The sequence below is a fragment of the Centrocercus urophasianus genome, unplaced genomic scaffold (genome assembly GCF_019232065.1).
Source record: "Centrocercus urophasianus isolate 14NV4802_14NV808 unplaced genomic scaffold, USGS_Curo_1.0 seq_12, whole genome shotgun sequence".
Classification (NCBI taxonomy): Eukaryota; Metazoa; Chordata; class Aves; order Galliformes; family Phasianidae; genus Centrocercus; species Centrocercus urophasianus.
In genome coordinates, this window is record NW_024884364.1 from 36,801,229 (window position 1) to 36,818,454 (window position 17,226).

At 41.9% G+C, this 17,226-nt stretch overlaps 1 protein-coding gene across 1 annotated transcript in view; it reads right to left on the minus strand.

The window, feature by feature from the left end:
- LANCL3 (LanC like 3) overlaps positions 1-17,170 on the minus strand; it is a 34,149-nt gene extending 16,979 nt beyond the window's left edge. Inside the window, exon 1 of the mRNA XM_042810869.1 lies at positions 16,610-17,170. Within this exon, the coding sequence (XP_042666803.1) occupies positions 16,610-17,170 (561 nt within the window). The remainder of the gene's footprint in view (positions 1-16,609) is intronic.
- Positions 17,171-17,226: the final 56 nt, after the last annotated feature.

Below are 17,226 nucleotides of genomic sequence, written 5' to 3' on the forward strand. Positions count from 1 at the left end.
ATAAACCAGGTTTTCTATGCAATGCAATTATTCTTCTAAATTGTTGTGGTTCCATGTCTTACCAATAAAATCAATGGGCAGGCTCGTAGTCTGTTGAGACTGATAATAATTCTGCCTGAGGTAGCCTTTAAAGATTGTGACTACAAGAATATGGCTTACTCGACAGAGTAAAATGCTGACCTTTTTGTAAAAGGTGATTAGTAAAACCTAATAGATAAAGCTGAGCAACCCCTTAACTCTTAAGAGATTTGATCATACTCTTGTTTTCATCAGTTTAGAAGGAAGTAACCAGACGGTATGCCCTTGTTCATTGTTCCACATCAGTGTGGAGTGTGTGACCTATATGCAATGAAAAAAAAAAAACCCACATTTTTTTTCTTTACATTCAAAGCTATGTTCAATCTATGTCTCCATGAAATAAAGCTACATGTATAAGTAGCATTTCTCCCTGGAATTCTTGAAGTTTTGCTTTGTGTCAACAAATATTCAAAAGGAGATTGCTTCCTGTGGCAAGCAGGATAATACATCTTCTATTATACCTAAATGGAAGATAGCTAAAAATTTCAGCTGAGGCATGAGTCACCACTCCATTGATGCTAGAATTAAAAAAAAAATGTTTTGCATTTTTTTAAGGCAGAGCTTTAAACTCATGCTATAAAGCTAGGGCAAATGCTTTGTTTAAGGAACTAAAACCTAGCAATAAAATGAAGGATTGCAGCTTACATACCCAGCATCAAAATGGACACATAAACTGGTCAGTGTAACTATTTGCTCTTACTCAACAGTCAGTTGAAAAACAGGAGTTCAATTGCTATATAAGCTGTCACGTTAGGTCATGGTTCTCAGATGCAGCTATGATTATAGTGCACAGGTCAAATTTCCACTGTTATCCGGGGGGAATTTTTTCTGTAGGATTATAGTATTTGGGGCCTGGAATGCACCTGTCAAAAATAGTTTATCGCTTCTGAACTAATCAAATTTTACAAGCAAGAAAGTGCACATCCTGTTATTTAGGAATATGAAGCACGCTGCTGGATGTCACATTGTTTACACAGTTGCAACTCACAAAACATGCTGGGTACATCTCAAACACGGGAAGACAGAGACTTCTAAATTATTAAACAGCCTTATAATTTTTTTTTCCCTCCTTATATTTAAGACAGTGAATTCTTCATCTTTCATCATCATACAGTTCTCTTCTCTTCCCCATACAAGAATTCCCAGTCTACCTCCAGTGCCTTTAGGCTTCATATCCAAACGTCCAGATTTCCTCCTCCTACGCAAGTGAGCATACGGTGAGCATACGCACAGGCTTAGAATGAAAGGAGAAAACGGATCCGCCTCTTCAGATTCTCGTGGCAGAAGTATCCAAAGAAAAATAAAATGAAATAATGGGAGACACCAGTAGCTCTGGACAGAGCACTGCATTTCGTATTGTTCTACTCCAACCACAGCACTATCTTGCTCCTGACTCACAACCAGTAGCACTTATTGCTAATGACTTCTGTTACAAACTAGCATTTGGCAAATTACCCATAGAAGACTTTAAGGCTTGTTACTGTGCTAAATTTACAGAGGTGATCTAAAGAAGCACAGAAGAGCACAATAATATTCTTTTATTCATGTGTTTCAAATGAAGGTTTGAGAACACACTTGCAGCCTCAGTTACTGGCTCCCAATTGCAACGCTCTCAATGTTTGGTTTTTATTTACAACCAATGAAATCTTGGTTTTACATATTAAGGTGCTATGTATGGATGCATTAATTGCCTTGATAGTGGCTGCATAATACCTGCACAGAGGTGACGGTTCAATACCTTAGAGCAGCCCCTGACCTTCTCAACATCTTACACTCATGGAAGAGCAGGACCTAAACTATATACGACTGTTTGCACAGTGCTGTGAATGGCCTGGTGAAAATCTCTCCTTAGTGTACTGCATCACTGTAAAAAGCAAACAAAAACTGTTGGCATGCATGAGAGTAATAATGAAATGGTTATTAAAAAGCTACTTTATCAGACATTGCTCTTTCCCCTGCTACTTCTCTACATCTGTTCTCCCATTATAAAAAAATATTTATTTATCAAGAAGAAGCACATTTTAGAGACAAACAAGAGATTCTCCTAAGAAGTAAAGCTAAAAAAGGCAGCAGTTTATTTTCTGGGCAGGAGGTAATTAACATGATAAAGAACATGAAAAGATATTTTATACAGCAATGTAAGAACAAAATAATAGCTTATGAAAAGCAGTAAATTTAAAGACAAAGTATTTCTCAACTCCTCTAAGACTCAGATAAACTAGGGAATTTATTCCTTCAAATTTCTGCTCAATTTACTTGCACTGTAGAATTTTAACAGACCAGCTGACTTGCACTGTAAGGTGAGAATTTTTTAAATATAATTTTGGGTTAACTGCAAGGAGTGCCCCACCAGTCCAATTGAGCTAAATTACAATTCTTTGGAGTCTGTGCTGCTCAAATAAATATTGTATCATTTTTTGACTAATCAAATTTTGCAATATATGAACAGCCAGGTCTGACAGATGTTACAAGGTTGGCCATGCAACCGATTGGCAGAACTCAACCCAACAATTTTAGAAGAAAGGTAAACACTTATGCTTCAGAGCATAATGCCACTTCTTAAAAAATACAGGTTAGTAATGTCACAGGCAACACATTCCAAAATTGCCTTCCAGAGAAATTAGTTCAGCTACCCTGAGCCACCTAGCACTGGTACAAGATATCAAACAGATGGATCAGTGGAAACAAATCATGAGGAGGAAGAATTTGTTTGTATACTGCCATGAAAACATTGCCAGCTCCTCACTGCCAGCAAGTGGAAGCATTAGAGTGTTTGGACAATGGCCATGTTGTGCTGTATGTAATGCAGTTTGCAAACTGTTACTCAAAGCTCTTCTATTAGTGTATCTCTGCCAGGCAGGAACTGCTTCTTTCTGCACTTACAGATAGAGTGACTGAAAAGCTGAATGACTCTGGAACCTGCAGATTTGGGCAACTTCCCTCCAGGTGCTGCAGTAAAGAACATCTCAGTACTTTAGATAAGTAATTTCAATCAAAGCTACAATACAGAAGACTTGCTGCAGCAATCAGCACACTCAGATTAGAGGCGTCAGCTTAAATGGTTGCAGTGTGTCAGAAAAAGAAGGTATATGAATTAGAATTGCCAGGGTAGTGATGAAATCTCAAGGCTACTGCATGTAGGGAAGATACTGCAGCCTCTACTGATTTGCACAGAGCCCAGTTTGGTGCTAAAACCTGTAAGGGTGACCAGAGGTGAATGCAACCTGCCCTTGCTGGAAGAAAATGATTAGATGTTGAGCTTACTTTTATTCCACACTCTGGGAGACATGGAGACAGGGAGAGAGGAACCAGGTGGATTATGCACCCCAGCTGCTGGTCAGGGTTGCAGCTCAACAACCTCCTTCAGTGGAAGCAGAGGAGTACTGCAGCAGACAATGACAGCATAAACACCACCACACATCTGTTCTAGGGCTCCACGGATTGTCAGTGATGCAGTGGTGGGCTTATGCAGCCTGGTGTGCCTTAATGTGCACTGCAATGCAGCACACTTGGGCTTTGCATGCCTATGAAAAGATACACAGGAGACTTCAAGAGTGTAAACTAGGCACCTCGCACATTCAGACACATCCTACTTAGGCAAAACTTCAGGGGCTTGGTTTCCAGAGTAGGCTTTAGGCAATGGAAAGGTCTGAAGAATCATACACAGAGAATAAAAAATGTCTCTGCTGGATGGTACATCTGTGTAGGCAGTCCAAAATTTAACTTCTTGATGCCATACTGTGTTAACCTCTAGCTGGATAGGTTATGACTTTTCATCTATATTAGGTGCTAATTTCCATGCAGAATAAATGCAAAGAAATATGATGTTAATTTACATTAATGTAAATGCAGAACTCTGATATGCTGCCATGTTGCATCCAGACATATAAGCAGCCATGGATCACACATGCAGACAGTATGCCAGTGCTCACGTGAACTCAGTCCATGAGTAACTCAAGCCCTGTCATGTTCAGCTTAATTGAATGCCAGTTTCTTCCTAGCATAGAGGATAAGTATTACAGATAATTCTCCCCAGATACATGCACTGCTAAAAATAAACCTTCTTTTAGCTCTTTTTTTTTTTTAAATCTCTTAAACTGTTTTCATACCTCCTCTCTTTCTGCATAAAGTATTTGGCACTTCTCTCAGTTTAGATGCCAAAACAATTCTTATCCAGTAAGCTGCATCTTCTGGATCATTAGTAAAGATAATACACAAGGCTGGCTCCTACATCAGTCTTTTATTAGCATTTTTGATTAGCTTTGACTGTGATCTTTCAGCCAATTCCAAATCCACAATGTCCCCATCCAAGTCAGCATGCATTAAGTTTTCAAGGAAGATTATATTTGACACAGCCACAAAAGCTTTATTCAAATGCAAGCAGGATATTGGCTACTGCTCTTTCATCAGCCACTAATTTTATAATTCTGTTGTTTACAATAAGTGATCTTGTTTGTCTCACAAAAGTTTATTCATCTAGCCACACTGCCTTACACGCAGAGTTTTATTATGTAGATATTGATGAGACTTTGGCATCTGAATGTATGTCTCAGTATTTGCTACTGAAGAAAAATGTGGCTACCTGCAAAATGAGTTAAATGAGGCAAATTACAGAAGAGCATAATTCACAGGCTAATTGAAGCATACACTTTAAAGTAGCATCAGCACTGCTTTCAAGCAAAGGTAATTCTAGAGAACTCCATGCTGGCCTTACGCCACTTCTACTTTGTGTGATGATCTGCAGTTTGTGCCATGCCAATAAGCCAAATAGAAATATAAGCTCAAACTACAAGAAGAATGCTGACAATGTAATGGAGAAAAAACAGATGAAGGTGATCAAGTCCTCTGAGTCATCTGAATTTTGCCCTACTCTTTGACTGCAGTAGCTGTCGGAGGTAGTACAAGGCCTGATGATCTCTGTACTGGCTCCTAGGTCTTCCCATGCACATTGACAAAGACAATTCTGAAACAGAAGATCATAGCAAAAGAGCATTGCCTGGAAATTCTAGCCTTTCAAGGGCAGTCATGAGATTACACTGAGGAAGTGTGGGCTGCCATGTCCTTTAAAACATAACTTAATAGTTATGTTAACAGTCTGTACTTTTCTCTTTGTTAAAAGATTGCCATTTGATACTAGAATAAAATTGAGAAAGTGTTATCAATTTTCCCTTCATGCAACTTATTCTCAGTTGTGACTCCATAAACAATGCACACTGGGAAAAAGACACCGCTGCCAGAAGCTGTGGTTCAGATTACTCTTAGGACTATAGTACAAACTCCACAAGGAAAGGAGAGCAAGGAATAACAGACATAAGGAAACAATAATAATAATAAAAAGTCATTCACTGCACTTAGCTGTTACCTTGCATTTGAGGATTTCAAAGTGTTGTATAATTAACTAGTGAGAATCACTATTACCTCATAGTACAGGCTACATTATGTTATTGCTGCCCTGGGAGCACTTAGTGGCATATTTCTCTTTCACTGGATATACCTACCATTTTACAGGAGGAACTGTGCAGCATTTAGGTATTGCTGTATGAGAAAAGTGGCCAGTGCTCTACCTCTGTACTGACTCCTAGACGGTGACAAAGGTCCTATAGGGGAGGTTACAGCAGTGGAAGTAGAACAGCTAGTAGCACAGAGGCAAACCCATCTGAGCCACTGAATTATGGAAAGATATGGCTGCCCAGGTAGAGAGCATGGTTATAGAAGTACATCATGTAGGTACACATCCAAGATTGAAAAGGAGAGATGCAGCTGGTGTTTAAGGCTCTATGGCAGCCTTGGATCTTTTTGACCTTTCTAGACTCCATGCAAGATCTTCCTGCTTGTAGCTGCAAGTGACAGGGGGTGACCAAAGAAACTGCAATGCTTTGGCCACCCAATGTGTTAAAGGAAGTCAGAGGAGGAGGAAAAGCACAAGAAGCTGGTAGCGGTGAAAGAAGCCAAGGAAGCATGAATGACTGCAATTTATGGGAGTAACAGTGAATTTTTCTGGTTGTCCGTGGGTTCTTTCCATGTGTTATCTCTGGGACTCAGTCTAGAGAAGACTCAAGGGAGATCTTATCAATTTGTACAAATGCCTGATGGGAGAGAGCAGAGAAGATGGAGCCAGGCTCTTCTTAGTGGCAGGAAAATCTACTTAAGAAAAAGCTCTTTATTTACTATGAGTGCGGTCAAACACACAAAGACGTTGCCCAGAGAGGCTATGAGGTTTCTGCCTGCGGGGATCTTCAAAACCCTAACCCTAGCCCTAGGACATGGCCCTAAGCAATCTGCTCAGGGCACAAGATCTCCAGAGTCACGTTGTGACTCTATGACTTTGAGCCAAATTCAAAAGTGAATATATGTCAGTACATTGTTCAGCCAGCTGTGGGGATTTTACTTTTCCTGAGATGTTTTGATCCAGTTCTAACTTTGACTCAGCTTATTGGTGTTTTTTTGTTTGTTTGTTTGTTTGTTTTTTAATTACAATAATCGTTCACCAAAGTAAGCTAACAGTTCTACAGCATTTAAAGAACAATTTCAAAATAGGATGAAAGCGTTCTTGCGATAACTCTATCTACGTTTTGTCTTCTGGGTACGTAGAAGTTACATAAGCATTATTCCCAGCTATTTCTGCTGGCATTATTAACAATGTGTACGAAAAGAGCAGCCAGGCATAAGCAAGCTCATGATTGATTCAGCTCTGCAAGACCAAGAACAAACAAATCAATATTTATTTAAAGCATATGAAGAAGTTTATTTTGTTGTTCTACTACAAACATTTTTCCCCAGGATCATATTTGACTACCTTAAGTATGATCAGAACTAAACAGGTACATGCAGAATGTGTATCTTGGTGGCCATTGCTATTACAACTATAATTTTGACTAATTTATCATTGGCTCAGCCTTGGAAAACTAAAACAATGAAGCGTAACGTTAGCCACTTCACAGATGGCAAGTAGAAATACCTACATATCAAGAGCCAGGTTTTCAAAGGGATAAAGAGCTTAGAGGAAATAGCAAGGTCGAAGTCCCATGTACAGCTGAACCAAGGGTGGTGCTTACAAACCAACTACTTTAATACAAGACAATCTCTGTTTTTTTATGACCCAGTTCTAGCAAGCCAAAACATCAAATCTGGTGATGCTGGATGAAGCTCTAAGAAACTTTTACAAAATAAAAGGACAGCTTTCAATTGACTAATGGCGCTGATGAATTCAAGAACAGAGAAGTTTAATCTCCGCATGCTTCTTCAGTCTTCATTTATTCCTTGATTTCCAATGTTGCCTGACTACTGTCTCAATATAGGCCTCTGAAATACATTATTCAAACTACACTTCCCCGAAGAAAGCCTATCACTGTCTAGCTGTCCCCTGAATACATAATATCTAGCGTTACAACACTGAATAACTATTTATAACTAGTAATTCTCATTTTTACCATAAGAACAAAGGATGCTCTCTTTGGCATTAATGAAAAATCTAATTTTGTATACCACAGCACAGCTTCTGCGGTTGCGACTCCTGACTTTATGTGATCCCTAACTACGTCACTTATTCATAGGCCTGTCCTAATGAATACCTGTCCATGTAGCAGTGACCTATTAAAAGTCTGCTGGACTATAGCAAGTCACAAGGCGGGTGTGAGTCAGTGTCATGCTGGTGTGAGGTGCAAACATCTTACTGAGCCATATAAATAGAAGATCTGGAAGAAACACAAAGTTATCTCCTCACTCAATTAGAAAGATCTGTGCCAGAACTATGCATACAACTTCTGGCACTCTTCAGGAAAGGCTAGAGGGAGTCTGGCAGGCTGCAATGGGAATGACTAGAGCTGTAGAAAATGTGATGCATGTGGGAAGATTAGAAGGAATAGGATTGTTTGTTCAGAAAAGATTAAAGATAGGAACTGTAAGAGTCTTGAAACATATGAAGAGTTGCTGTAAAAAGGAGCAAAATAATCTGTTTTAGTACTTCTCAATGAGCAGGACAAGGCATGTTGGGATTGAATTACAGAGAGATTCAGATTAGTCCTTAGCCTAGACTTTCTAATAGGCAAGGTAACAAAATAATGTCTAAGACGGGGCAGATGCAGAACCTCCACTACCAGAGGGTATGAGGAATAGGTCGGAGAGAGGCAGTCAGAAATGATACAGGCACAGGTAAAGCTGCCTGGGGGCCAGGTGATTGGCTACATGACCCCTCAAGGACCCTAACAGTTGTTTGGTTCTGTGTTATCATTCAATTGCCAAGACTGAGTAGACAGACTAGAGAAAATTGCCAGTACAGAATATGCAATACCAACTGTTTTCCAACACATTATGCACTGACTCATCGGCACATTGCTACTTAAAAGACTGTCCTATGCTTCTTCTAGCTGCCAGCCCACACACGTTGGAAAGATCAGCTTCCACTTCCTTGACATTGAAATCTAAATTTGACCAGTACGCTCCCAACTTTCCATACTCAATTGTGTTAACTAACAATTAATCATTCTCCATGAAAAAAACCACCATACCAATTACAGAAATATTCTGTAGAGGAAAAAAATAAGCCACACAGAATAACTAAATGCTATGGACAGCTAGAAGGTGTATGTATCTGGCACAATTCTTTTTTCCTTGGTCATTCAGTGCTGACATCCATTCCATTTCATTCATGATGCACAACAGATATTAAGCCATTAAACTGAGGAATTCAGGAAAGCTGAACTGTTGCAAAAATAGATTTATGGTTCTGCTCTCAGACATCAAAATACACCGAGCTGAGAAACACCAAATGACTCAGCAACAGCCTGAATTGCTATAAAGACACTTCTTGATCATGTTTGCCTGAAATGAAATAGCCATTTCAATTATTTTCCTTGTTACTTCTGGAAAAATAAAGCAGCTCACTGTCACTTGAAAATAATCCTACAACAACATAGATAAGAAATAATTGTTTTTGATGTTATTTTCATTGAGAACTGTTGGAGTGGACAGAAGGTTATGCAATATCACACGGTGCTTAATCTCATTCTTGTCAGTAGTCAAAGAACTGCGTGACAGACACAGACAAAGAGGCATTTTGACATATTGCCTTATCAAAAAATGGTGACCGGACTGCATATATTGAATTCTGATTAGGAAATAAAGGCAGGGGGGAATAGTGAAGTTAGCTGACAAACAAGATCCCAGTTTTAACAAATGTCTATCACAATGCTGTGCAGCAGAGAGCAAGCCCACAGGACATAAGCATTTTAATTGCCTCCCAGCTCCTTTCTACAGAGCTCTTTTACCACTTGGAGGCAAGGCTGAAGTAGCAGCACCCATACAATACCTACTCTGCAACCTTTGAAGAGGGCCACAGGTCGATGTTAAGACTGCCTGGATGAATTAACAATGAAAAGTAAGGACTATAGATTAAATGTAAAGAAAGGGATGGTTTCCAGATATGAGCCCTGCTATATGGGATGGAGAGCTGTGCTCGGGTTTACATACAACTCTAATATTCTAACCATGTGTATTAAATGACTATTGAGAAGCATAAGGCTTAATTTTATATGTCCATTTCAGTTCTGTAGGTACGATCTCACTTTTTCATTGGGAACTGCTTCTAGTTAGCCCTGTGCTCTTTTTTTCTCTCACTAGCCACTCAATCTTCCACGCTTTTACTTCCTTAGTCTTGTAAATAAGGATTCCTGACAGAATTGCCATCTAGGTTATGCAGTAATCTATAGTATTATATGCATGTAATAAGAAAATTTCAGTGCTAGAAGCAAAATACAGGAATGTCCATGAAAATGCCCTTATCAGCTTCCAGACATCGAGTAGTTATCTCCATCAATCCTTAGAGAAAGAAATTATAGAATAAGACATAATGTTGTGTTCTGAATTTGCAAGCACTGAATGTGATGACAGCTACATCTGTAAGAGTACGAGCATATGCAAAGAGAATACAGGAACAGATGAGTGACAAGCAAAATCCATGCAGATAAAAACAGTAATTTTCTTTAACCAACTGTAGTGTTTAGTCCTCAAGCTCTTCCCTCACCTGTTTTCTCTTTGTCCCTACTCTTCTGCTGTATGTTTACCTTCCTCTAAATTGAGTGCATTAGCTGTCAAAACAACACGAGTTTGCCAGAGAACCTAATTTTTTTCATTTCAGATTTAAATCTTCCTTGCTCCAAGGACTAAGTAATTTCTTGCTATTTTCATTCATTTTCAAATTCTGCTATGCCTACGTAGACTTCAGTTTTCACTTTTTTTTTTGCCATTATTTTATTCCTTTTGTTTTGTTTTGTTTTTTAATTTACTTTTAAATTGCCTCTTTCTTCTGCTCTCTGCCCAGCCTTTGTCAAACATTATTTTTCCCATGCCTCAGCTGTTTCCCTGCATCCCTATATGGCACCATACAGAGTCAGAGAACCATTTAGGTTGGAAAAGAAGTCAAGACCATCAAGTCCAACCATCAACCTAACACTGCTAAGTCTCTCATTAAACTGGGTACCTAAATGCCATGTACCCATGTCTCTTAAATAACATCCAACGATGACGACTACCATCTCCCTAGGCAACCTCCTCCAACACCCAACCTCACACTTTCCATGAAGAAATTCTTCCCAGTGTCCAATCTAAACCTCTATTGGTGCAACCAGAGGGCATTTTCTCACATCTAATCACTTGTCACTGGAGAAAATAGATCAACATCCCGTTGCTGCAGCCTCCTTTTAGGTAATCATAGGGAGTGATAAGCTCTCTCCTTATCCTCCTCAAGGCTAAACAATTTCAATTACATCAGGTGATCCCCATAGCTCTTGTTCTCCAGTTCCTTCACCAGCTTTAGTGCTCTTCTATGTACGCATCCTTTCTTTCTATTGTGTCATTCAGTGTTGCTTGATACCTCACTATGGAGTAAACTGAGGCTCTTAATTCTTTGCAAGAACAATGCAAAAAAAAAAAAATCAGTATCAGCCTTTTTCATGGAGGCAAACATAAATTAAAAAAACATAATTAATTTGTGGAAACACAGAATGTTAAGCAGTACATTTGACATAAGTATGAAATACAAACAAAAATTTGGAAAACATAAGGCAGCAAGCTTGAGAAAGTTGTTTTTTCTTAGAATCATTGAATGGCTTGGGTTGAAAAGGACCACAATGATCATCTAGTTTCAACCCCCCTGCTATGTGCAGGTCACCAACCATCAGACCAGGCTGAGACAGGTTGCACTGTGCCACCAGACTGGTCATCAGTAAGTTGTCCTTCGAGACCACCAACTTGCACTCCTGCACTCTGCTGGAGAGCTGCTTCTTTTTTCTGCTTCAAATGCTCAGGTGGCTGGAGATGCTTCCAGATGTTCAGTAGGGCCACAGAACAGACTAAGCATCTTTTCCACCAAAATGCCCTCATTCCACTGCCTGTATATTGCTCCTCAGATCCCATTCTCCATGCCAGGAGCGCAGCAGAGGCAGTACGCTCTGCACTACAGAAAACAAAGACACTCAGCATTCAAAACCTTCACTTCCAGCAGGCCAAAGAGAGGCACCGACAGACTTCAAAGGGCGACCTAAAAATTGCTCCTTGTGATGAGGAGGATGATGATGGAACAGATAAGGTTTAGAAGTGAACTCGCTGTATGTGAAATGTAAAGTCGTTAGGAGGAATATAGGAAAGCAGGGATCTAATATGGCTATAAGAGACTACTCTGAATAAGAACCATTTTTATATTAAACAAACATTGGAATGTCTGTGTTAGGTTGGTATTTCTGCAAAGAAGATGATGCTGAACTGGCAAACATTTTTTCCAACAGCGTGAAAAAGTAAAGGCATATCTGACTGCCTTTGTATAAAGCTCTTTTTAGAAGATGATGGCAGATTACTACCACTCTTAAGCTATAAGCTGTCAAAATCCATATTTCTGCAGCCCAACAGAAAATGTATATGTACCGTTAAAATTGTGTCAATCAAATCTGCAGGCCTGGCAGGATCCTTCCTGTAAGCTCTGTACTACTGTGCTTTTTACTGCCAGTTAAACAAAACTTTTGAAATTCAATACTTTCAAAATTAATTTCTCTGCTTTATCTCTACAATTGGACTTTCAGCTTCCACCATGCCAAGCTGGATCCAGGTGGCCATTATCACAATGGCCCAGATTCAGAATTTGAAGGCTGTTTAAAATAAAGACTCATGTTGCCCTAATGAAGAAAGATAGAGAAATTCTGAAATGGAGACCCAAACTATTTTAGAATGCTTACTAAACAAATCCAAATTTAAATAATTTCCTTTGATTCGTTCTTTATTTAGAAACTCCCATGTCAACTCCCAGCTTAAATTCATCAATTTAAGCAAATTAATGCAAATTCTGTCCTGTGTGGCTTGAGAAACCATAAACAGAAGGACATTTAGAAGAAGCAGGCTAGAAAGAAAACCTTTTGTTTTTTTAATCTTCTCTGGTATCTCACTTAAATCCTCTGTGGCAAAACTGACATCCTGTCTGTGTAGTGGCCTGTGTAAAATGAAATAATGAAATCAGTAGAGCTCCAGCTAGCACCACAGTTTGTGCATTTGACATTACAAATGCCACCGCACTTCAGATGAACTGGCAAATTCTTCCACATGAGAGAAAGGACTTTAATATAGAGAAAGAATGAAATCTCACCTCAAAGAACAAGTCTTCCAACTGAGGTGTAGATTGGAATAAAAGCCCAGCATGGGACCTTGCACAACAGCACTTGGAAGAGCATCCCTTCAGCACATATTCTGCAGAGCTCCCTTCCTAAGACCAATCCATCAACTGCCTTTCATAAACACTGTCTTCAGCATGAAGAAACTTCCACTTTAGAAAGTCCCAAAGGAACACTGAATCATAGAATTGTTTGAGTTGGAAGGGACTCTTAAAGGTTGCCTGGTTCAACTCCTTCACAGTGAACAGGGACACCTACAGCTACATCAGGTTCCACAGAGCCCCATTCCACCTGACCCTGAGTGTCTCCAGGGATGGGGCATTCACTGCCTCTCTGGACAATCTGTGCCAGTGCCTCATCATTCTTAGTGTAAAAAACTTACATCCAGTCTAAATCTCCCTTCTTGTTTGAAACCATTTCCCCTTGTCCTATCACAACAAACTCTGCTGAAGAGTCCCTTCCCTTCATTCTTACAGCCCTCCTTTAGATTCTGAAAGGCCACAATGAGGTCTCTCCAGAGCCTTCTCATATCCAGGCTGAACAGCCCCAGCTCTCTCAGCCTGTCCTCAAATGGGCACTGTTCAATCCCTCTAAGCATGTTCATCAGCAAGCTCCTTCCTTTTGTTTTTTTCTCTGTTTTTTTCTAAGAGCTGGAAAAAAATGGACCAAACACGTGGATTTCTAGGAATGACCCTAGTGGCTCAGCCCCTGAGGGGATGGGCTTGGCCACACTGCTGACAGAGCCCGGTGGTTCAAGCAGCTCACCACCGAAACTGCAGGCAACCATCTCTTACAATGTCCCCAGTGTCTTTAGAAACTCCCGTCCCTTGAATGAAGCACCAGGCAGTCATGTAGAACGTTGTTTTGCCTCCTAGAAGGTATACTGCTATTGGCTGTTGTCTTTTTTGCTGCAGTCTAGAGCTGGTGGAAATCAGTCAAGCCCACCAGTTCAGCCAGTCGTTAAAAGAAAACCTGATTGGTGCTGAAAAGTCATAGCATCTCAGCAGATGGTGATGCAAGAAGCCACTTGAACTTCTGTACCTTTTCCCCCATCATCTGACAGTGTGACATTGCCAGAAGGAAGTGCAAATACTGAGGCACACCATGCTCCATCAACCATGAAATGGGAGAGAAACATCACTGAGATAACATCAGCAGATGATGAAACACCATCTGAACAGAGGGGCAAGACCACCACTTTAGTGGTTTGTTACTGCCATTTGCATAAAAGCAGGACTGATGGATTCCCTCCAAAATACACAATAAGGCAAGGCTAGCAGCATCAGAAAGAATGACCTGAAGAAGCAAGAGCAGAAAACAGTGAAAACACGTGGATTAAAGACTGCTCAGGTACATGCACCTTATCTGTGTGTACCCTGTACAAATGATAATATTGTTTCTGCAAAAACACTTCACCTATCTCCCTCTAGGAGACACGATTACAATGTAATAGAGATAAAAGAAAGGTTGGAAATGACCATCTTTCCTGAAGCATAGAGTCACTGTGCATCAAGAAGGTCAGACTGTTAATTCTTGCCTGTTTAAGTAATCCTTACTCATGCAAAAATTCCCAATTAATTCATCAGGAAAAAATGCTGTATTAGCCTAAAACTCTGAAAACCAGCAGAATGCAAATGCCTTCTTCACATGAGGTCAAAGTTATTCAACTGAATGGATCTTTCAGGACAGTCAATTAACTTCCTGAAGAATATGTGAAGCTTTAAAAAACTGAGGCTAGGACTGAAGCACTGGGGCACAGCAGCTGAACTAAACTGGTATTTACTGAAATAGAGTGGTCCCCTTCCTCTGCTGCTTGGAAAAATCAAGCCCACATCATCAATGGCAGATTCCTTCAAGTATAATTGATTTCTTGTACGTGGGTTACAATTTAACTTATTCAGAGGAGTAAACAACCACACGAGCAGCAGTGGCCATATTTTAGTGTAAGGAATGGACTTCTCTTTGTGCTGGAAATGTTTGCACAGCAGCATCCAAAGAATGCGTGCAACAAGAAAACATGCTGCAATGAGCCATGTGAGGCTGTGCACAATCAAATTACAGGAGGTAGCATTTTCCAGCGGTTAGAATCACAAGGAGTTGTTTCTATTCTGGGATGTACCTGGCTTTCCGTTTGACCTTGGGTAATAACTTTACATGCACTCTCTCTGGGCATCCCTCTCCTCATTTGTAAAAAGATGCAGGATCCGCTCTGGCAATGAACTAATTAAAATAATTCTGTACGAGGATGGAAACTTTGATCAGCAAGCTGAATTTTGCTAATGCGTGAGTACACAGACTACAGACTGTGATCGCTGTGCTCTCATAAGGAAAAAAGCATTTTAATTAAAAGTTTTAATTTCTATGAAAATTGTTTTAAAAGTATTAATACTTAACAATTTTAAATATTTTGATTTCTTTCTTTCCCTGCACCATTAAAATTGCAGTGACATTCAGCGGTGACAGAATTAACAGTGCTATGGAAGGACTGATTGAAACATCAGCAAGAGGACACAATATGTCTTACTGTGACTGTGGCATAACAGATCCCCTATGATTGTCCTCAACTCACCTGCTGGAGGAATTCCACAATATGTGCACACCTGTGCTCACCTGTTGGGAGTTTTAACTCTTGACAGCCATGTAAAGTATGCTTTTCGGTAAGCAAGGAAACAGGGAAAGCTTTCCCCTTCTTTGTATTGCTTGTCAAAGGACATCAGGAGATTGCACCCACTTTCTGAACTGCAGAGATTGCTCAGATTGCTGTCAAGGATGCAAGACCAGCAGGAGGGGGGAAATAACTGAAGGAGTAGAGCTCAGGGTGCTGTTTTGTACAGCTGGTACGTCAGTGTACAACTGGAAGCACAGACTCCCTCAGTGTGACCCCAACTGCCAAGATAGCTGATACCTCTGCGAAGAACCATGCCCTAGAACTGGTACTGCTGCCTCTGCAGAACTTCCACAGAAAATGCTGTCTGAATGAAAAGTACAGATATGCTATGCTTAGGAATAATGTAACTCATCCTATCTTTAAGGGTCTTCAGACAGAATCCTTTTATCATGAATGCCCGGCTCCTTTAAATGCTTAGCGCTATAAGAATTTCTGTTCAAGGCAATAAAAAAATCCACGATGCTGACTTAACAATTCCCTCTGATCCGCTGGAGTCCCTGCAGTCCTCCATTAAGTGAATTTCCTCGGACTCCTATCTCAACGCCTGGGAGGGGGCAGAACGGCTCCTTCCCGCAGCATTTATTTACTTGTAACAGTTGCTTACTCTCCCAGGAGGAAAAAAAAAATGCCATAAGCACGCGAACTTGCAAATCAGTGACGAACAGAGAAGACACAGATTGGACCCGACAGGAGGACAGGAAGGAAGATCTACTGAGTGCCCTCTCTGACACCGCACTGACCGCACGGTAACAAACACAGCTAACAGCAGGGTTAGCTACTGGACCGTACTGAGTGGAAGCTCAGAACGCCAAGCGCTGCCAACGGCAATATCCGAGGGTAAAGTCCCGACTCCCGAAATTAGCAGAGAGCTGAGCCGTAAGCAAGCCTTACCCAAGCAGCTCCCATTCACCAAAAGCACCACAAGGCAGGGTCGGATTTCCGAAAGCCTGTGCTGAGCGCTGGGGTCAGTAAGCACACGTGCCTTTGAACACCGTCCCTTGCACCACTTGCAGTAGTAATAAGTCCCTTGTCCTGCTTTACCTGCTTTCCGACCCACGTTACTTTAGGGACGCGCTCTCGAAGAGCCCCCCGGCAGATCTCTCGGCACCTGCCCGCCTCTCCTTTGGGGCACGGGTGACCGACAAGCGCCTGCTCTAGGAGGAGGGCAGCTCCCGCGGCGGCGGCACGGGGGGAGCCGGGGATTCCTTACCTCCATGCCGAGCCGCTGCTTCAGCACCAGGGCGGCACACAGGTACCCGGCGCGTCCCACGAACAGCTCGTCGGAGCCGCACTCGAGAAAGGAGAGCGGCGCGCAGACCTCGCTCAGCTCGCGGAACTTGCCCAGAGGCCGGGCGAAGTCGGGCAGCCCCAGCGCCCGGTACACCAAGGCTGCCACCGCGTACACCCCGGCGCCGCCCAGCAGGAAGGCGGCGCGGGTGTCGGCGTCGGCCTCGCCGCCCGCCTCCTGGTAGCGCAGGCAGGCGTCCACCACGCGCCGGGCGGCCCGCAGGTAGGCCTCCCGCGACGGCGCGAACAGCGGGCACTGCGCGACGTGGTACAGCATGTAGGCCACGCCGGCCACCCCGCCGTACAGCCCGCCTTGGCAGACGCGGGGACTGCCCGCCGCCCCGCCACCGAGCGGCGGCAGCTCCTTCAAGATCCGCTCGATGGTGGCCGTCACCAGCGGCACCGCCGCTTCTTTGTCCGGCGCGGCCGCCAGGCTGCCCGCGTAGTCATCGAAGCGGTTGGCGAAGCAGCGCTGGCTCGCCATGCCCCCGCCGGCGCGGCGCTCTGCGCAGCGGGAAACAGCGAGGGGCGGCCGGGAGG